Source organism: Salmo salar, chromosome ssa01 (genome assembly GCF_905237065.1).
Source record: "Salmo salar chromosome ssa01, Ssal_v3.1, whole genome shotgun sequence".
NCBI lineage: Eukaryota > Metazoa > Chordata > Actinopteri > Salmoniformes > Salmonidae > Salmo > Salmo salar.
The window spans coordinates 148,646,677-148,668,712 of NC_059442.1; the positions used below are offsets into that span (position 1 = coordinate 148,646,677).

The following is a 22,036-nucleotide window of genomic DNA, read 5'->3' on the forward strand; positions in this document are numbered from 1 at the left end:
TTTGGCAGTACGTCCAACTGGCCTCACAACCGCAGACCAAGTGTAACCTCGCCAGCTCAGGACTTCCACATCTGGCTTCTTCACCTGCAGGATCGTCTGAGACCAGCCACCCAGACAGCTGATGAAACTGTGTCTGTAATAAAGCCCTTTTGTGGGGAAAAACTCATTCTGATTCCCCAGTGGGTGAGCCTGGCTCCCAAGTGGGTGGGCCTATGCCCTCCCAGGCCCACCCATGGTCCATCAAATCAAAGTTTATTTGTCACGTGCGCCGAATACAACAGGTGTAGACATTACAGTGAAATACTTACTTACAGGCTCTAACCAATAGTGCAAAAAAGGTATTAGGTGTACAATAGTTAAGTAATGAAATAAAACAACAGTAAAACATCCATAGATTAGGGCCTAATGAATTTATTTCAATTGACTAATTTCCTTATATGAACTGTAACTCAGTAAAATCTTTCAAATTGTTGTATGTTGCTTTTATATTTTTGTTCAGTATAGATGTTAAGTAGTCTTCTCACGGAGAAGTCTAAAGGATCAAAAAAGGTACATGTGGCATCCAATTTCTTCCTTCTGTTACATTACAGAACAATAATTTAAGGAATGCAAGAAGGGATACAAATAAAAACACACATGAAATTCAAAAGAATGCATCAATCTACAGTGTACATAATATGCTGTACTTGATATTGAGCTGGTTATCCATCAGATGTGAAAATAATTCAAAGAGGTTTTGCAAACTCTTTTACATGAGGCTTTTAGTGTACAGTACCATGCTTTCCTACTCCTATTGTTGTAGTTCTTTTTATCATGGATTTTGTCTGGCAGTGACATTTGTTATTGCCTCACTGAGGAATATTTGGGACGAATGTGAAATCGGTGTCTGATATCTACTATTATAGTCCAAAGAGTTACAGTTAATCATTAGTATAAAAACGTAAACAGATAGATGCATGTCTGGCTGGATACTGTTACCGGTAGCTATCGTTAAAGACATTTGATGGACATCACCAATTTATATTAGCACCATATCAGGGATCAAGGTAAGACCCAGATGCAGACTGTTGAAGTAACAATGTTTATTACAGCAACAGGGGCAGGCAAAGACAGGTAAAGGCAGGCAGGGGTCGAAAATCCAGGGTAAGACAAAGGTACAGGACGGCAGGTGGACTCAGGGTCAGGCAGAGTTCAGTAATCCAGAGGTGGAGCAAATGTACAGGACAGCAGGCAGGCTCAGGGCCAGGCAGAGAGGTCAGGCGGGTGGGTACAGGGTCAGGACAAGCAAAGGTCAAAAACCAGGAGGACGAGGAAAGCGGCTGGGAAACGATAGGTGCTGCCAGGAAAAATGCTGGTAAGCTTGAACTAACAAGACCAACTGGCAACAAACAGACAGAAAACAGAGGTATAAAAACACAGTGGATAATAGGGAAGATGGGCGACACCTGGAGGGGGGTGGAGACCAGCACAAGGACAGGTGAAACAGATCAGGGCGTGACACACCAGTCAAATTCCAATGTATAGTCCTGCAAACACTTTCACATGTAACTTCCAACTAAAAGCAACATTGCATTGATTGTATTGGCTGTCCGTTTACCTATTTTTTTTATCTATCTACCCCCAACGATTTAATTTGTTGGGTGCGTTCAATGTTTGTCTGAAATCAGTATAAAAGATCAACAAAAAAGGCAAACATCGACTTTGATCAAGTGCTTCAGTGTTTGTGTACTACCTTAATCTCATTGCAATTTTCAGTATTATATAATGATTTAAAGAGCAGACAAATAACAAGTCACAACTCCAAAGTCCAGTGAGCAGCAGACCAGGTCAGACCACGTCCTTTAACTCCTACCCTGTTTCAACCTAAACTGGATCCTGCCCTGAGTTAGACTGAATTGGAGTTGGATCTCTATAGCCCTCAATGAGGGTGGAGTGTAGACTGACTGATCAATCGACTGGTGTATTGAAAAGGAGTGCTGTTAGGATGTACTGGTTTAGTCTAGTCGCCAGATATGAACATGTTTTAGCCAACCCCTCTTACTTCCCTTGCCATCCCATACATTCAGTATAACAACATATACGACAGAGTTGGCTAAAGCATAAACCAATCTGGCAACCGGGCTAGTACTGGTTAAGCCTTCTTCAGAGCCCTGCGCAGGTCAGTGTAGAAGTTGATGAGGGTGCTGGCCATGGCTGTGTCCACGACAGACTGGGGGATCATACCCCGGAGGTCTGTCTGAATGTACCCTGTCAGGAGGCTCTGGGCTGGGGTGGTGGTGCTGTCTGGGGTGGGCACACAGAACCAGCCACATGGGTGGTTGAAGCCCCGGACATAACTCTGGTGCTGCTCCTCATGCTCCACACTGATACCTGGTGGAGAGTGGAGACAGAAGAAATCTGTGGTCAGACAACTTCCTGGAGTGGCCTTCCAGGTCTCGCTAAAATAAGTTGACCCTGCATATAGACCTTGTGGAAATGAAAGATAAAAAATGTACTCCCTAAAGTTTAGAACAATTTCAATGTTTCAGTTAAACACAACTTTTGGAAATTGAACAGAAAGGGAAACACCTACACAGACACAGAGCTATTACACACAGACACAGAACTATTACACACGTAGACAGTCGCAGACACAGAGCTATTACACACCTACACAGAACTATTACACACCTACACAGAGCTATTACACACCTACACAGAACTATTACACACGTAGACAGTCGCAGACACAGAGCTATTACACACCTACACAGAACTATTACACACGTAGACAGTCACAGACACAGAGCTATTACACACCTACACAGAACTATTACACACCTACACAGAGCTATTACACACCTACACAGAACTATTACACACGTAGACAGTCGCAGACACAGAGCTATTACACACCTACACAGAGCTATTACACACAGACACAGAGCTATTACACACCTACACAGAGCTATTACACACCTACACAGAACTATTACACACCTACACAGAACTATTACACACGTAGACAGTCGCAGACACAGAGCTATTACACACCTACACAGAACTATTACACACAGACACAGAGCTATTACACACCTACACAGAACTATTACACACGTAGACAGTCGCAGACACAGAGCTATTACACACCTACACAGAACTATTACACACCTACACAGAGCTATTACACACCTACACAGAGCTATTACATATACACAGAGCTATTACACAGACACAGAGCTATTACACAGACACAGAGCTATTACACAGACACAGAGCTATTACACAGACACAGAGCTATTACACAGACACAGAGCTATTACACAGATGCAGAACTATTACACAGACACAGAGCTATTACACAGACACAGAGCTATTACACAGACACAGAGCTATTACACAGACGCAGAGCTATTACACAGACGCAGAGCTATTACACAGATGCAGAACTATTACACAGACACAGAGCTATTACACAGACACAGAGCTATTACACAGACACAGAGCTATTACACAGACACAGAGCTATTACACCGACACAAGCTATTACACCGACACAGAGCTATTACACAGAAAACATTTCCTGGATCACAGTCTTTAAATATCAAACCTGTGAGGTTGTTTGGGATTCAGCATTTTAGTTAGATACTTATACTGTAGTTAGAAGAAAGCAGTGAACACCAGACTCCTTACACACAACACTTTTTTATGAATTATGCTACCTTCCCTTGTGGTTCCATCACTGCACATTGCTACTCACCGCAGGACAATAGTCCATCCTGGTAGTCTGTGGTGTAGGAGAAATCAATAAACTCTCTGGGAGCTATGATGTTCCACAGCTGGCCTGCAGTAGTGTACCTCATCACACAACAGCCCTGCAGACAGACAGAGATAAACTTAGCCATTGATTCATTTGGGATAACATGCTAACTGTGACAAAGCCCTCTTATATAACCGAATAAGAAGATGGAATATCATTTTTCTGACAAATTGAGTAATATTTAGGGCAGTGGGTCTACTTAAACCTCTCTAGGGTACCGTCCCACCTAACCAATATCCGGTGAAATTGCAAAGCGCCAAATTCAAAATACAGAAATACTCATAATAAACATTCATAAAATATACAAGTGTTATATATCGGCTTAAAGATTAACTTCTTGTTAATCCAACCGCGGTGTCAGATTTCAAAAAGGCTTTACGGCGAAAGCAAACCATGCGATTATCTGAGGACAGCGCCCAGCACACAAAATATTACCAGCCAAGTAGAAGAGTCACAAAAGTCAGAAATAGCAATAAAAGTAATCGCTTACCTTTGATGATCTTCATATGGTTGCACTCACAAGACTCCCAGTTACACAATAAATGTTTGTTTTATTCGATAAAGTCCATCTTTATATCCAAAAACCTCAGTTTTGTTGGCGTGTTTTGTTCAGTAATCCATTGGCTCAAAGGCAGTCACAACAGGCAGACGAAAAATCCAAATAGTATCAGTAAAGTTCGTAGAAACATGTCAAACGATGTTTATAATCAATCCTCAGGTTGTTTTTAGTCATAATAACCAATAATATTTCAACCGGACAATAGCTTCGTCAATATAAAAGAAAAACAAGAAAGGCGCGCTCTAGGTCGCGAGCACCAAACAGGTCTGGGGACTTTTCACTATCCACTCACTCAGAGTGGTCTTACTCCCTCATTTTTCAGAATACAAGCCGGAAACAATTTCTAAAGACTGTTGACATCTAGTGGAAGCCATAGGAAGTGCAAGGTGAGTCCTAAGTCAATGGATACTGTATTGGCATTCAATAGAAAACTACAAACATTAAAAAAAATCCCACTTCCTTGATGGATTTTTCTCAGGTTTTCGCCTGCCATATCAGTTCTGTTATACTCACAGACATTATTCGAACAGTTTTGGAAACTTTAGAGTGTGTTCTACCCGAATCTACCATTATATGCATATCCTAGCTTCTGGGCCTGAGTAACAGGCAGTTTACTTTGGGCACACTTTTCATCCGGAGGTGAAAATAGTGCCCCCTACCCAAGTGAGGTTTTAAGTGTGGTAAAATAAGAATTACACAAACAAAAAACTGTGTGCAGTCTACATGTATCTTTATGAGAGAAATAAGATACTTTGCCATTTGATCAAGTTATCAAAGACAACTTAAGGGATGATGGGTTTACCTGATCAAGGGTTTCTATTATGTCCATTGCTGTCATCAAACTATCCCAGTCTAATCGATAAGGCCCAGGGCGTATGTAATCCACTATTCTATTGGGGTTATCGTCGACCATACCCTGGGCTTTATACCTGCAAGATAAAACCATCACACATCAGATCAGACAAATAAACCTTTCCACTGGGTACACACTGGTTGAATCAACGTTGTTTCCACGTCATTTCAATTAAATTATGTTGAACCAACGTGGAATAGACGTTTAATTTATGTATGTGGCCAGTGGGTTCCTTTTTCTTTTCCATCAAAAACTGCAATAAGGCTAAAACACAGAATATAAGCATGATCTTTGTGACTTCATGCCCAGGGTCATTACTGAAAGAAGGCCCATACTTACAGATAGCCATGAAACTCCTCTGATGACTTTCTCCATACCGTGACATCTTTCTACAATGTAAGATTACAAAAAACATCAAGATAGTGGAAACCCCATAGAAGCAGAAGAAACCGTCTGGTGCCAGTGCAGTTTTGCACAAACAAAATGAGCTAAGGAGGAATTGAAAGTGTAAGTGGTTGAAGATAGAATACGCCTACAGTATAGGAGGTGATTAAATAGACTGTGAAAATACTGTATCACCCACCGATTTCTTGGCTACCCTCCACTCATTCTCATCCAGGTTATGGTAAGAGATGAGAGTGTTCTGCAGTCTGGCTGTCAAAGCACTGGGTTCTTGCAAGCTTTCCATTTTGATCCTATTCAAAACAACTTGAAACATCAATCCGCATTGTATATTATGAAACATAGGCATATAGCAATTATGAGCAAATCTATATTCATGGCTTATTTAGCACAGCTCAATTACCAGAATATTGTACACTTTTTAAAGCTGATATGCTAATTTCAAAAGAGAAAACAACGGCACAGTTTCCCCGAACCTTTAGAAGCCGGTTCTTTTTGTTGAAATCTGACACCCCAAAACCGCACAGTTAAATCAGACAATTATCGCTCAGCTCACATAAGGTATTTCACCGAATAGTCCTTACCTTTGAATGGTATTGCAATTTACGATAGTGGTTCAGTTTTCATGTATTTATAGTAGACACATCTGCAAACGGTGAACGAATATTCTGTTCCTGTATGTGAGGGCTTCTCTATCACCCAATCAGAAGTGTAGTCGTTTCCTGTGTTTGGTATGTTCAGTGTTCCTATTGGTCAAATGCTTTACTGTATATCGGACCATCGAGTGGGAGCAGTAGGAGAGGGTGGAGAGTTTATATGAACCTGCATGAATAGGTGCGCACCTTTTGAAAGCTAATGTGTTAAACGGCACAGGCGGAACCAGTGACGTGTATAAACCCTGGATTGCTGATTCTATGTATTGGCCAATGGTCCATGCTATCTATGGGACATCCCTACCCAATGAAGTTGAAATTGAAAATGGTTACGGTAAGGGTTAAGGTTAGGATTAAGGTCAGGGTTAGGTAAGGTTTATGGTCATGGTTAGGGTAAGGGTAAGGGTTAAGGTTTAGGGCTTAGTCGCAAGGATTCTATAAATTGTATTTTTTATTTTATTTTTGTATTATTAACCCATGCACCACCACCCCTCTTCGGAGGACACATATCTTGTTTGTTTTTTACAGCTTTTCTGCTACATATACATATATTTTATATATACATACACATTTTACATATACATTTTACATGCACATTTTGCATACACATTTTACATTCATGGTACTTTTATATAAAGCAATCATACATTACATAAACTCTTTAATCCCACCCCTCAGCCACTCTCAGCCCCTCCCACCTATCACCATAGACCACCCTCGTTTGATTTCCATGTGCCATATATTTTTCAATTGTGCTGTGATGTTTTACATACAGTGGGGAGAACAAGTATTTGAGATCTTGCATGGAGCCCCAGACCGAGGGTGATTGACCGTCATCTTGAACTTCTTCCATTTTCTAATAATTGCGCCAACAGTTGTTGCCTTCTCACCAAGCTGCTTGCCTATTGTCCTGTAGCCCATCCCAGCCTTGTGCAGGTCTACAATTTTATCCCTGATGTCCTTACACAGCTCTCTGGTCTTGGCCATTGTGGAGAGGTTGGAGTCTGTTTGATTGAGTGTGTGGACAGGTGTCTTTTATACAGGTAACGAGTTCAAATAGGTGCAGTTAATACAGGTGGGAAAAACAACTACTTAAATATGATCCCCAATTAGAGACCAGCTGCCTCTAATTGGAGATCATCCCCCAAAAAACAACATAGAAAAACAGAAACTAGAACCACACAACATAGAAAATTTAAACTAGACAAAACCCCCTGTCACTCCCTGACCTACTCTACCATAGAAAATAAAAGCATCGGAGGCGGTTCTGGTGCGGGACGAAGAACCCTCTCATCCTGCTTATCCGCCAGCATAGGAGGCGGCTCCGGTTCGGGGCATAGCCCCCGCTCCGCCTGCTGATCCCTCCGCTTTTGTGTCACTGGACCGTGGATCGTCGCCGAAGGACCCGGACCGTGGATCATCGCTGGAGGTTCCAAAACGCGTACCGCCGCTGGAGGCTCCGCGCTATGGATCGTCGCTGGAGGCTCCGCGCCATGGATCGTCGCTGGAGGCTCCGCGCCATGGATCGTCGCTGGAGGCTCCGCGCCATGGATCGTCGCTGGAGGCTCCACGCTATGGATCGGCGCTGGAGGCTCCGCGCCATGGATCATCGCTGGAGGCTCCGCGCTATGGATCATCGCTGGAGGCTCCACGCTATGGATCGGCGCTGGAGGCTCCACGCTATGGATCATCGCTGGAGGCTCCGCGCCATGGATCGTCGCTGGAGGCTCCGCGCCATGGATCATCGCTGGAGGCTCCACGCTATGGATCGGCGCTGGAGGCTCAGCGCCATGGATCATCGCTGGAGGCGTCGGGCCACGGATCGTCACTGGATTATTGAATGACATGAGTTTGTAGAATATTAAGTCCCCTATTAGCCTATTTTAGAACCCAGAGAGTGAAATACTTACTCCCCTCTCCAACATGTAGCTCAGCATTGCCGAACAGTCAGAATGTTGAACAAACTTAATTTCAATTTACTTTACATGTTGTCAGCTGATTTTTGTCGCTATGTCGGAGGTAATCAGAGACAAAATATCCACAGGGAAGTGTTATCAACCCGACTTTCAGTACGCTTGTCTGTTTATTAGTTTGCAACTCGCACTGTGACAAACACTTGCACAATCTGGCTGAGCCTACCGAACCACAGACTGAAAGTTGGCCCATGCAATCAGCAGGTAGATTTCACAAACACTTCCAGCTGATTACATTCCTTTACATTATGCTACTGTTAACATATTGTGCATCACCTGCAATGCCTTAGGAGATTGAAAATACAAGAGACAGAATTTACTGGCGCAGCAAAAGGTCGAGGAAACAACACTTTCCTGTGGATACCCTATTTCCCCCTAATACCGTCGGCACAGACAACCGGTAAAGTACTTGTAAATATCATTTTACTCAACATTCTGGCTTGTAGAGACTCTTGCTTCTATTTTAGGTATACTTATTTTAGACTGAATAGCATAATCATACGGTAACCATGGTAACAGTCTGATGCTTAGGCAGGTCCCCTATTGATGTGAATGAAACTACAGAAACAAGGTGATAATGTCTTTTGTGTTTTAGTTTTTAAATGGTGTAGAAATGCAGTAAATAAATTAGCTTAATTGTTTTGCTGAAATGACGCCCCTGGATGCGCAGTTTCTTCAAACGAGCACCTCGTTCAGTCATTTATGGTTAATACATATCATTGGGTGGAACATACAGTTCTCCTTCGATGTCCCTCCTGGAGATGCAGGTTTTTGGATCAAGTGCAAAATCCCTTCACCGGGGTAAGCTGGCATGCAAAACGAATGCTATGTGCCCTAGGCTGAATTACATTTAAAAACTTTATTTAGCTTGTCCTTGATGACTTTTTCCAAATGATTGGATAGGTTGAAAGGGCAGAGTCAAAGCATGTATTAAGGGAATTTAAACATTCTAAACCATCTGGCAGAGTTGTGATGAGGGAAAGGAGATTATTTCCCCTTTGGAATGCAGTAAGGTTGATACATTCAAATCACTTAAAGACAAAATAGCCTATTGGTAATTGCCAGCCAATCATGTTGAAATAATGAGCAATCAGGGTTAATGTACTTTTTTTTTTTATTAACTTTAATTTACTGGATAAAATAAATCAATAATGCAACTGCAAGATGATAACAACAAAACATATTTTTGACTCAATGTCCATTCAACTGGTCAATGAACTAGACACAGTTGTCTATTGGGGAGTTCCTGTTGACTGTTTATAAAAGGGTTGAACAGGTGTCATTGTCAACAACATAATCCCCTCTAGTGTTTACACTACAAATGTCAGTTATTTAGCAATCAAGGGCATAGGCCTATTTTTGCTATTGCCTATTATTTAATGTGACTATCAATCAGTTGTTCAGCATTGAGGGACGTTACACTCTTTTCTAAAAATGGTGTTGCATGTTGAAATACAACATCTCTCGGACCAATTTTAAAGGGAATTATTTTGTCAGTTAAATCCTGATCTTGACAATGGAATGCCTTGTTTTGTCAACACGTGATGTCTATCAACTAGGCCTTCAAGAATGGCAGAGTAAATGGTGGTGTGTACCTTCAGTAAAATATAAAAACACATTTGTCTGGATATATCTCTTTGGGAAATGAATGGTGTCATTGAAAATGTGAGGTTATTCAGGTTCAGACCAGGGATAACTATAGTTTTAACTATGCTTTGTGGAAGGTAACCATTTTTAAGGGGGAACAAATAGTTACTTTGGAGGTGACTAAAAGTATTTGAATACAGATCCCAAAAAATGACTTCTTTCTAAAACCATTTGAATACGCATCTGATAAAGCAAGTACCTTTTTTTATATTTCAATACCGATCTCATGACTACTTTTAAGAAACTATTGGATTGTCTGCCTTCAACTAGCAAACTTTATATGGAACTGCATGTTGAAGATAGAAATATAATTAATAGAGCACACACAATCTCCTATACTATTCCAATCTATTTGACAGTCATATTTGATATACACAATACATTCATATCTGAACATTCTGTAAATGTCCATTGTCATAGGTGTACATAATCAAGTCAAACCAATGATATTTTGTACACATAAGTATAAATCAGTTGACGTTCAAGTACAGTATGACTCTTTCAACATGCCACTGAAAAGGTAGAAAGTTGTAATTAATTTTATGATACCTGAAATTACTACAGAGAAATTCAAAGCCATCTACAAACAGCAAGTTGGATGCTTAGCAAAAACAACTTGGAACCTCTTTGTCCATCTGTGGGTAAGTGTTGTTTCAAACACACACTATAACATATTTAAAGAGACAGTTTACTCAGAATACAAACTAACATGATTTCCCACCTACCTTGGCTATAGTTATTTCAGTTTTGAGATATTTAGTTTCCTTTTGACACTTAATAGCCATATTTTGTAACCATTAGCATTCCACTTAACATAACTGTTCTTGTGCCTGTGTAATAAAACTGTAATTACTTTTGAAGAAACATTTTATTAGCATGTTACATAATTGGTAATTGCATTTTAATTGCATAGCAATGAGCTGAATTTTTGTAACTACTGTACACAAGGAACAATGACTGTCCTTATTCCACTTGTGTAATAACTCCATTGTGCAATTATAAAGCAATTTCCAAAGTCCTATGTAACAACAATGTCACTATTGTCACAAAATTACTACACATGTATAAGAACTTGATGTCAAGTGTTACTGTATTACCGTGTCTCAATCATTATGAACATACTGTATATTTGTTGGTCATTTTTAAGCTGCAAAAGTGGTCTACTCTAATGTTGAGGGGATTCCATGTCCTTCAGGTATTTAATTCTAGGCTATATTAAGATTCATATCTAGGAGCCCTCCAAACCATGTGCTTATGGTCATTATATTTCAACTCAACTGTTGTAGTTTTTGGTTTTTCATAAAATATTTGGCAACCATAAAATATTTTGTTTTCAAAAAACAGGTATTTCTCTGCAGTATTTTCTGAAAGACGTATTCAATATATATATTTTTTTCTGAGACCTGTATTTGAATATCAAAGGAAATTATTGCCACGAGTATCTGAAAAAATTGTATTTTCAAATGAACTACAAAATACAACTATTTTATGTTCAGGTTAACCTTAGTTGTGTATCCCAAGATGTACAGTAATACATTATAAATGCTGTTGAAAGGAAATAGACCAAATCTATCTCGTCATCACCCCTAATGTCTTACCTTTTCTGATTTCAATATTATCAGATGTAATAGTTTACAGATAATTGGTAATCCCAACAAGATTCTGAATAATGGAATTCTTTAACAAGTTATTTATCTTCCCTGATGGATCTGTAGAAGTCTCCAATGGGTGTACAAGGACAAGTAAAGTATCAACAACAGAAGCTAGAAAAAACCTTTGACCGATAGTAGTATCGTTCAAGTAGTGTCCACAATTTGTTTCCTCTTCAGCCCTATTGATTCTAGGCTATAGCCTACTTCCCAGGCCCAATGGTTGTTGGTGTAATGCCTCCTTTGTTCATTGGGATACTGCCTATATCATGTGTGTTTTCTGGGCTAGATCTGTTGACCAACATGAAGATGGCTACTAGAATGACAATTATGGCCGAGGCTGCAACAACAGCAATGAGCTTCCATTTGGCCTTGATGTTGTCACATTTCTTCTGCTCATTCAACTTCCTTGAGGTCTTGTAGAAGGACTTGCTCTAAACAAACAAACAAACCAATCAAGCACTAAAGTCAATTCACCGTTCTGACAAAACACCACTGTCTATCTTGAATACCAAAAAGGACCTCTGGTTGTGGAAGGCTTGGCCAGAATGAGGTCTGAACAGCTTTTATATTAAAAAGTGATGCATCTGAAGAAAATATCTGAATTGGATCAGATCAGAATAAAAATGGTATCATTTCAAGTGTGTGTGTAAATAATAATAATTAAAAAGCAATCCCAGTCTCACTTTTAACTTCAGTTCCTTAGCCCTTTTGTCAAGGTCCTGCAGTTTCTCCTTGCGTTCCTCGGTCTTCTCCATGTTGTCCATCATGATGACCTTCACCTCCTCCGCCTCTTCCTGAGCCTGACGCAGCCGACTGTTCTTGTCAGGCTGAGAGAGATGGCACGTGAATTAAAGAAAAATATTTTCCTACAGTTCTGTCAAAGCGCTGGAATGTTGATAAACTCATACGAACTGGGTTGAAAAACATATGAACTGGATACTGCATATTATACAACACCACACCATGTTTATTGAAAAGATAATGAGCCTCGTGCTTGTAACTGTCACCCCTTTTCAGGAAGATCTCATAATTGAATCAAGATATTGATATCATCCTCAGAAATGTTGAAGATGTCACTCAACCTGTAACCACCTGGAACAGAATATCTAACATTAAATATAATATAAACAATGAAACAAAACTCCCTTGAGATTTAAGAGATTCTCTTTTTTTAGCCATAGAAAGAGGTAGAATGTGTTTCGCTACAGGGTGAAGTTTCCCCTAGGTACAGATCTAGGATCAGTTCCCCCCTTCCCCAATCCTAACCTTAACCATTAAACTGGCCCCAGATCAGCATTTATAGGGGCAACTTCACCCTGAGGTCAAGGCTGAAATGTATCACTCTAAAAAAGGAAGAACTGTAAACCAAGCAGCTGTCAAGGAATGCATTTTTTTTCATTGTTGGCTACAGCAAAATAATGCATGGGGTGGTATTCATGGACGATTTTATTCAACAAAATATGAAGATAAATGATACCCTTTCAAATATAATGTATTTGTCAAATCAATTCCACATTTGATTGAACCTGTTGTTCTGAAAACTCAAATTAATATTATCTATTTACAATGTTGTCTGTTTTGATTTACAGTAAGTAAATCTTATGATACACCTCTGAAATATGAATAGGCCTATATGTTAAATTGTTATCCTGTAGGTGCAATAAAATGTGTCAACGACCTCCAGCTAGGCAAGGATATGCTGGGGTATGTCTCAAAGTATACTGTCTTCCTCTCTCCGTCTCCTCATCTGCGCAATGTCTGAAAACTAAACTGTAAAATAAATCCCGACATAGCATGTGGAATGTAATCTTACCTGTTTGTCATGTTCTTTGAACTCACTAGACTACAGGCGAATGGAGTGGGACGAGCAGAGGAACCCACTTTTGCTATTGAGATGCACCCAAGGTGAATGCTCAAACAAATCAGCGTTTCAAAACACGCATTTAATTAACCACTTGTAAATGGTGTTTACAAAATATTCTGTATTATCATAAAATATAGAGTAGGCTCTATATGAATCCTCCCTAGTCTCAAAAGTAATGTCATAGAACATTATTCCGTCAACAAAGGCAAAAAGAAAGTGGAAGTAGCCCATGCATCTGAAGTTAAATTCCAAATTATAATAAATCGTTTTTGAATGTCACACAAAACAATTCCCCTTTCTTGATTTACTTTGGATTAATAGCTTACCATGTTTCTGCACGATCGTATTGTTATCCCGAGAATAAATAATGTATCCGAGTCGGTGCAAAATCCAGTAGAAACTATTCTAGTTGGGAGAGAGCGTGAAGACTTTCCGAATTTATGCCGCGTTCAAGTGCTAGATGGAACTCGGAAATGTACGACTTGCTAACTGGTTGACGGCACGTGTACTTCAACCATCTAGTCATTTGGACATTTCCGAGTTACCTAGTAAGGTAGCATGTGCATGTGGAATTACTCACTCCGCCTCGTTCGTGATAGTGAACTGCTCTGCACATAATTTTTTACAACATTATTTCTGCAGCCTGCCATATCGTAGAAGGAAGAGGAGGGTAACCTTCCTCCCTGGTTGACTTTGCATAAATGTTCTATTGCAGCTTGAAATAATCTCAGGGAACAGTTATTATATTGTACAGTTATTATATTCTAATCTATTATACAGTTATTCTACTCACGTTAAAGAATATAGTTTACACTTTATAGTGTAAATGGCAAGGTTTATTGAAAAGGGACTTTTCCCATGGCAACCGAAGATATATTCACATGATCGTTTTATATTTGTTTGTTCAAATGTCATCCGTGTACTGTTCGTTCAATCAATTTCCGAATTTATACAACCAAGACGTATAATCATTTCATTTTTCTTTTGTCGTCCACAAGATTGAACAGAGACGGTGTGGGCGTAGAGAAGAGGGGCTGCAACATGACTACGTCGCTAGCTGTTTTCAAATAAAAGCTGTGTTAGTGATATTACCTGAACATATCCAGCTAGCTAGCTTCCGCAGGTTAGTTATAAATTAAAGTCACCAATAAGTAACGTTAGTTAGTTAGCTGCCTTCAATTATTGGTGGCTTTACAGACAGACAAGACAGGGAGATTATATTAAAAGCCACCAAGCATTGAGCTAAAACTAGCTAGCTATGATACCAAACAGGTGAGTGTGCGTGCGTATGTATGTATGTATGTATATGGTAGGTTACAAGGATCGTTCAAGACTGTCCAGCCCCAGCTAACGCGGCTTGACATACCGAGTTTTGACCATGACCCTTTCTCTGCCATCAGGTGAGTATGAATTAATGATCAACAATTGTCTACTCTGTATGGTGTAGGTTGGTGGTAATTCCCTCCACCTAATAATGGCAGAGATTTAAGGAAGTAAAATGGATCGTTCAATTGTTCAATCATTCTCAATGGTAGTTCGTGAGTATATCTGTAGAGAAACAGGTGGGCATACTGCATATGGCCACTACTACACCTGCACCACTGCATGAGATTGAAGCTGGTTTGGTTGACGTGACACTACACATGTACAGGCAGGCACTGCCATTCCCTGCCTTGCATGGTATGGTTTCGTATATACTAGAGCAGTTATTCCCAAACAGGGGTACCCAAATAAAAAATAAAAAGACACTTTTTTTGTTTACTTTTTTGCTTCACATTTTCAAACAGTCCGTTTATATTTTCCAACGTGGCTATACATTTGGGTGAGGTTTTTTTCTCGCCTGAGTAGCCTCGTTTCACTGCCCATAATACAATTAAACCATCTATTTTTTTTTTTTTTATTTATTTCACCTTTATTTAACCAGGTAGGCCAGTTGAGAACAAGTTCTCATTTACAACTGTGACCTGGCCAAGATACAGCAAAGCAGTGTGACACAAACAACAACACAGAGTTACACATAAACAAACATACAGTCAATAACACAATACAAAAGTCTATATACAGTGTGTGCAAATGGCGTGAGGAGGTAAGGCAATAAATAGGCCATAGTAGCGAAGTAATTACAATTTAGCAAATTAACACTGGAGTGATAGATGTGCAAGTAGAGATACTGGTGTGCAAAAGAGCAGAAAAGTAAATTAAAAACAATATGGTGATGAGGTAGGTAGATTGGATGGGCTATTTACAGATGGCCTATGTACAGCTGCAGCAATCAGTTAGCTGCTCAGATAGCTGATGTTTAAAGTTAGTGAGGGAAATGTAAGTCTCCAGCTTCAGTGATTTTTAATTTTAATTTTTTGCAATTCGTTCCAGTCATTGGCAGCAGAAAACTGGAAGGAAAGGCAGCCAAAGGAGGTGTTGGCTTTGGGGATGACCAGTGAGATATACCTGCTGGTGTTCAGTGAAATAACAACACAATGTCAAATACAGGTAGCCTAGTCAAATAATTAACATTCAATCACATTAACCGTTACTCTCTCGCAGGAATTCCACTAACGGTCCAAATGTAGCCAAACATAGCTGCTGCTCATGTTGGTATCTGTACTAATTGCGCAAAAGCCTTTACAGGGAGACATAGTGGAGTGGTAATGCATGTGCAAGCAGTTGCTCCCGACGCCACTTGGGTACATTGCATCATCCACCGAGAGGCTGTTACTGCCAAGGGAATGTCTGACAGCTTGAAAGACATTTTGGACACTACAGTGAAAACGGTTCACTTTGTTAAAGCAAGGCCCCTGAACTCTTGTGTATTTTCTGCACTATGCAATGATATGGGCAGCGACCATGTAATGCTTTTACAATGTACAGAAGTGTGCTGGTTATCAAGGGGCAAATTATTGACACATTTGTTTTGAGAGATGAGCTTAAAGTTTTCTTTACTGACCATAATTTTCACTTGTCTGACTGCTTGTGAGAAACTCGTCATCACGCACGACTGGCCTATCAGGGTGATTATTTTTTCTCGCCTGAATGATCTGAATTTAGGATTACAAGGACTCTCCGCAACTATATTCAATGTAGGGGCAAAATTGAGGCTATGATTAAGAAGTTGGCGCTCTTCTCTGTCTGCATTAACAAGGACAACACACAGGTCTTTCCATCATTGTATGATCTTTTGTGTGCAAATGAACTCAAGCTTACGGACAATGTCAAATGTGATATAGCAAAGCACCTGAGTTGGATGCGCAATTATGCAGGAACTTTCCCGAAACGGATGACACAAACAACTGGATTCATTATATAACCCTTTCATGCTCTGCCTCCAGTCCACTTACTGATATCTGAACAAGAGAGCATCGAAATTGCAACAAGCTGTTCTGTGAAAATTGAATTTAATCAGAAGAAACTGCCAGATTTCTGGATTGGGCTGCGCTCAGAGTATCCTGCCTTGGCAAATCGTGCTGTTAAGACACTGATGCCCTTTGCAACCACGTACCTATGTAAGAGGGGATTTTCGGCCCTCACTAGCATGAAAACTAAATACAGGCGCAGACTGTGTGGGAAATGATTTAAGACTGAGACTCTCTCCAATACAACCCAACATTGCAGAGTTATCTGCATCCTTTCAAGCACACCCTTCTCATTACCTGTGGTGAGTTATTCACAATTTTTGATGAGCAAAATTATTGATTATTATTTGTGCCCTGGTCCTATAAGAGCTCTTTGTCACTTCCCACGAGCCAGGTTGTGACACAAACTCACACTCATTCTTATGTTTAATAAATGTATAGTGTGTGTGGCAGGCTTACAATGATGGCAAAAAACATCATTTGAGAGTGTGCTGACCCTGGTGCTAGAGGGGGTATGCAGCTGGAGGTTGAATGTTTTGAAGGGGTACGGGACTACAAAATGTTTGGGAACCACTGTAGTAGAGCACCCAAACTCAACTCTGGACCTCAAAGCAAGTTCCACTACCCTTTTTCATTCTTCCCCTCTAATCAGGGGCTGATTTAGACCTGGGACACTAGGTGGGTGCAATTTATTCTGGTAGAACAGATATCCAACAGGCTCTGGACCTCATAGGGCAGAGTTACCCAAACTCGGTGCACATTTTGTTTTTGCCCTAACACTACTCAGCTGATAATCAACTAATCATCAAGCTTTGATAATTTGAATCAGTTGTGTGCTGTTGGCATGGTGCAGGAGCAGGGTCAATAGGGTCAAAGTAGTGGACTGGGGTAGTGGGTTTTTAGAGTGTAGGTGGCAGCTGCAGAGAAGTACCTGGGTGTACAATATTTTACTGCAGGAGACTTATAAGATGTTTTTGAGATTCTGGATGAAATAGTGGTATATAGGTGTACAAATGTACTGCGATTGAACATACACTACTGCACAGTAGGTGGTGGCATGCACAGACAAAATGTGTGAACGCCGTGATACCGAAGAAGAATCCTCAGCTGTGTAGTGTTAGGGCAAAAAACAAAACGTCCATCCCTTGGTGTCCCGAGGACCCTATACTAGAGTATAATTACATATTTTTCTAGAGGGACAGGGACTGTGTATAATGTGCGATTTAACTGAATTCACTTTGTATTTAACTGTGTAGAATCTTCATTCTCCAGAGACGTTGGATGCAGAATTATACTCCTATCCCTCACATCCTGCACATGTTCAGCAGAGAAGAACATCCATAGACATGGAGCTGCTGCAGCAGATAGACCACTTCCTACAGGTAACACGCAAACACATGGTAATCATTTCCGCATAGAAAGGTTTTAAAGTCTGCACTGAGAATCTTAGGAGGTTTCTTTGTGTGTGCATGTGTCTGCGTGGTGAGTTAAGGTGGCAGTGTTTCCTGATGTGCTCTGTTAGAGGGTATGTATCTGAAGGCTCTAACCTGTATGTGTGTGTAGGAACTGAGGAGGCAGACTGTCGTACCCTCTGTCTTCTCTGAAAGGGTCCTCTCTGAAGGGGTTAGTGTGTGAAGGCTCTAGCCTGCTACTTCTGATGCTGCTCCCTCTGAGGAAGAACGCCCTGAAAAACATGACCTTTCTTTCACCAGGACACACACATCTCAACCTCCACGTGTCAGTTGTTTTAGTCACTCTGCCCTACTCGTTTTTTTTTTTCTGTGCGAGGTGTGTTCACTGTTCTCAGTTTTGATTTCATTTCCAGACACTTCCACCCAACTGTGTGATGAGTCTGGTGGGCCAATGCGTCAAACTGTGGTCATAGGGAGCTGGGGTGCCGATGGTGGAGGTGTTTGGGGTGGCAAGGACAGTGGACTCAGTGGAGGACATCCCAGCCACTTGGCAGTGTTGACACGTCCCACATGACGGGTAAGTGGACATCTACTTATACAATCAGTCAATCAAAAGTCTACATTTGGCCTTTTTCTTTTTACATCAGCAGTTGTCACAAAGTGCTTTTACAGTAACCTGGCCTACACAAGGGGAACCTGAGACACACTGCTCCTGCCATCTTTCTTCCTGTGTGATGACATATCCTGTTTAGGCACCTGGCCAAGTGCAGGTGAGCTCTCGTGTCCCAAATACACACACACTATTAGGAATGTTCCCCCTTTTTACATGGTTGTGTGTCAGAGGTGAGGGATGATAAGCCAATGTTTGAGAAGAGGCGTCTGGTGTGAGAGGACAACCATTACGTCCTACTCTCACCCAGCCCCTTACACTTAAACCACTAACCCCTAAGTTTCCAACATGACCTGTGTGTTACAGGAGGAGTTGAAGGCGGAGCATGCCTCGAACCTGCGAAGCACCCAGTGATCTACGGTATGATGGCTGACTTTGCAGTTCCTGTTACTTCAAAAACCGAGCGACACTTTCATGTTCACCCACGAAGACATATCTCCCTTCGCCTCCCGCCGACCCCCGAGGGGCAACTTCAACACCTCACATTGATGACACACACTGTGGCTGAATCTCAATAGTCTAGTTAGTAGCTTCCTCAGTCACTTTAGTGAGGACAATACTGTTCTGGTTACACTAGTATGTACAGAGGCCCTCGATCATCAAATATGAACGCTTTTATGGAGGTTTTTGTCTTTTATTTTGTGACACTGTTTTTACTGTCTTTTTGTTTGTATTGGCTACACTAAAACAAATTTCAATCAACTCTGTTGATATGGCAATTGCAACAGTTGTCAGTTGGTGTGACTAAAATACAATTTCATGTCTTGTATATTTTCCATGCTTTTTCTTTTAAGAACTTTATCCTCGAGTGTTATTTCAGTAACAGCTACTTTGCTTTGGCTCTTACACCCCATACATTTGTATAAATGAAAGTAATGCTAGGTCTATGATCTGGTTTCTAAGTGGAATACTTTGCTGAGCCTACTTTCAACTGGCCTTTTGTAGTTATTATGACTCCCCATTAGCTGCTGCAAAGGCAGCAGCTACTCTTTCTGGGGTCCAGCAAAATGAAGGCAGTTATAAACAATTAACAGATTTCACAACACACTGTGTGCCCTCAGGCCACTACTCTACTACCGCATATCTACAACATAAAATCCGTGTGTGTGTGTATAGTGCGTATGTTATTGTGTGTGTCCGTTCACAGTCCCTGCTGTTCCATAAGGTGTGTTTTTATTTGACTTTTAAGTCTAACTTTACTGCTTGCGTCAGTTACTTGATGTGGAATAGAGTTCCATGTAGTCATGGCTCTATGTAGTACTGTGTGACTTTCATAGTCTGTTCTGGACTTGGGGACTGTGAAGAGACCTCTGGTGGCATGTCTTGTGGGGTATGCATGGGTGTCTGAGCTGTGTGCCAGTAGTAATGAAGTCAATCTCTCTACTTAGAGCCAGGGTAGATTGACATGTATATTATTGTTAGCTCTCCGTGTACATTTAAGGGCCAATTTGTAATTTTCCAAAGTCCCTCTTTGACCACCTGACCACACGACTGAACAGTAGTCCAGGTGCGACAAAACTAGGGCTTGTAGGACCTGCCTTGTTGATAGCGTTAAGGCAGAACCGCACTTTATTATGGACAGACCTCTCCTCATTTTAGCTACTGTTGTATCATTATGTTTTGACCATTACAGTTTACAATCCAGGGTTACTCCAAGCAGTTTAGTTTATTTCACTGTAATAGCTACTGTAAATTGGACAGTGCAGTTAGATATCAGATATGTCTATGTCCTGGGAAATGGTCTTGTTACTTACTTCTAAACCTGAAAAGGGACAACTTCTAAATGTTATGCAGCAAAAACAGCCAAATATCAAAATCAGATTTTAGTAACCACATCGTGGGCCTGTTACAATACATCAATCATGACAGATTTGACAAATATCCACTTTATTGTATCAGATTTGTTGAATGTGTGCCAATCCAGCATCAAACACATGGAAACCATGTGTTTTATGTGCTCAATACCATTCCATTCCAGCCATTACTATGAGCCCGTCCTCCCAATCAAGATGCCACCGGCCGCCTGTGCCCAATACCTCCCGGAATTCGTTCTAGGAGTTCAAACTCATTTTTGTGTCTTTAAAATCACTACACAAGGTATCATAAAGATGTTTTTATTTGTGAACTTATTCTGATAGCCTTTCGTCAAAGTTGTCCATGTTTGTTGTCAAGGAAGTGAGTTTGTGTTTATACAATATGTACCTAAAGTTTCTTATTAGGAATTTTCAAATCTGACTTCTCTATATGTGGCCATGTTTGGAAATCAGTGGCAGTTGGTACCATTTAAGATTAGGAAGGAAGATCATTTTTTTAAATGAGCATGGCCTTATTTCTATTACAGCATATTGTAACATTGATGTACAACAATATAACATCGATAGGTTTAGGCTACTATATGATACTCACATTTTCCCTATACCCATCATGAGGTTGCTACAACCTTAGCCAAGTTTACAGCGTTTGTGTACAGGTCGAGAGAAATTTAAGTAATCAGGTGACAGACAGTGACACATTCAATAACGCCTTCCACACTCTAGCCTGCATCCAGCTCTCACATTTTCCCTTTGTTTGTGGTCTTCAGTGCATAACACATCAACTGTCTCTGACCAGGCGAAAAAAACTTTCCAAGCCAAACCATCATATCATAACCACTAACCTCTACACATAGCCTACATCGGTGTCACCATGTAGGCTAACATCATAGTAAACATAGCTAATAGAACTAACGCATTATGCTGCAGTAGTTTATGTGTCAGGGGGCTAGGGTCAGTCTGTTACATCTGGAGTATTTCTCTTGTCTTATCCGGTGTCCTGTGTGAATTTAAATATGCTCTCTCTAATTCTCTCTTTCTCTCTTTCTGTCTTTCTCTCGGAGGACCTGAGCCCTAGGACCATGCCTCAGGACTACCTGGTATGATGACTCCTTGCTGTCCCCAGTCCACCTGGCCGTGCTGCTGCTCCAGTTTCAACTGTTCTGCCTGCGGCTATGGAACCCTGACCTGTTCACCGGACGTGCTTGTTGCACCCTCGACAACTACTATGATTATTATTATTTGACCATGCTGGTCATTTATGAACATTTTAACATCTTGACCATGTTCTGTTATAATATCCACCCTGCACAGCCAGAAGAGGACTGGCCACCCCTCATAGCCTGGTTCCTCTCTAGGTTTCTTCCTAGGTTTTTGGCCTTTCTAGGGAG

At 40.8% G+C, this 22,036-nt stretch overlaps 2 protein-coding genes and 1 long non-coding RNA gene across 16 annotated transcripts; 1 reads left to right on the forward strand and 2 right to left on the reverse strand.

Annotated features, from left to right (window-relative positions):
* Window positions 1-391: 391 nt before the first annotated feature.
* On the reverse strand, window positions 392-6,444 carry stard4 (StAR related lipid transfer domain containing 4). Of its 2 annotated transcripts, none has more exons than XM_014137446.2 (6): window positions 6,198-6,444; window positions 5,795-5,906; window positions 5,551-5,600; window positions 5,161-5,287; window positions 3,740-3,854; window positions 392-2,370 (listed from the first exon to the last, which is right to left on the reverse strand). In XM_014137446.2, exons 2-6 carry the CDS (start codon window positions 5,897-5,899, stop codon window positions 2,132-2,134), a joined length of 636 nt encoding a protein of 211 aa, XP_013992921.1. In that variant the 5' UTR covers window positions 5,900-5,906; window positions 6,198-6,444; the 3' UTR covers window positions 392-2,131. The 2 variants fall into 2 exon arrangements, with proteins under 2 accessions (XP_013992921.1, XP_013992930.1); XM_014137455.2 differs by having other exon boundaries at window positions 5,795-5,919; window positions 6,198-6,386.
* Window positions 6,445-11,326: 4,882 nt separating this feature from the next.
* Window positions 11,327-13,849, reverse strand: LOC100196280 (vesicle-associated membrane protein 5). The gene is given in 3 exon segments (NM_001141309.2): window positions 11,327-11,969; window positions 12,222-12,365; window positions 13,729-13,849. Coding segments are annotated over 3 exon segments (378 nt in total). The 5' UTR covers window positions 13,732-13,849; the 3' UTR covers window positions 11,327-11,738.
* A 152-nt stretch (window positions 13,850-14,001) lies between these two features.
* LOC106567759 (uncharacterized) lies at window positions 14,002-19,603 on the forward strand. Of its 13 annotated transcripts, none has more exons than XR_006758157.1 (5): window positions 14,002-14,072; window positions 14,401-14,525; window positions 14,716-14,802; window positions 18,025-18,934; window positions 19,141-19,603. It is a non-coding gene; the product is annotated as an uncharacterized lncRNA (long non-coding RNA). The 13 variants fall into 13 exon arrangements; XR_006758154.1 differs by adding an exon at window positions 15,776-15,892 and having other exon boundaries at window positions 14,003-14,802; window positions 18,009-18,134; window positions 18,578-18,934; XR_001320156.2 differs by lacking the exon at window positions 14,002-14,072 and having other exon boundaries at window positions 14,223-14,802; window positions 18,009-18,134; window positions 18,316-18,489; window positions 18,578-18,934.
* Window positions 19,604-22,036: the final 2,433 nt, after the last annotated feature.

What these genes read in the sequence shown, in the direction of transcription:
- stard4 (XM_014137446.2), bottom strand. Translation starts at nt 5,899, where the DNA reads ATGGAAAGCTTGCAAGAACCCAGTGCTTTGACAGCCAGACTGCAGAAC. An exon ending in GGAGGGTAGCCAAGAAATCG is followed by an intron (nt 5,601 to 5,794) that starts GTGGGTGATACA and finishes CTTACATTGTAG; the next exon opens with AAAGATGTCACGGTATGGAG. An exon ending in GGATGGACTATTGTCCTGCG is followed by an intron (nt 2,371 to 3,739) that starts GTGAGTAGCAAT and finishes ACTCTCCACCAG; the next exon opens with GTATCAGTGTGGAGCATGAG.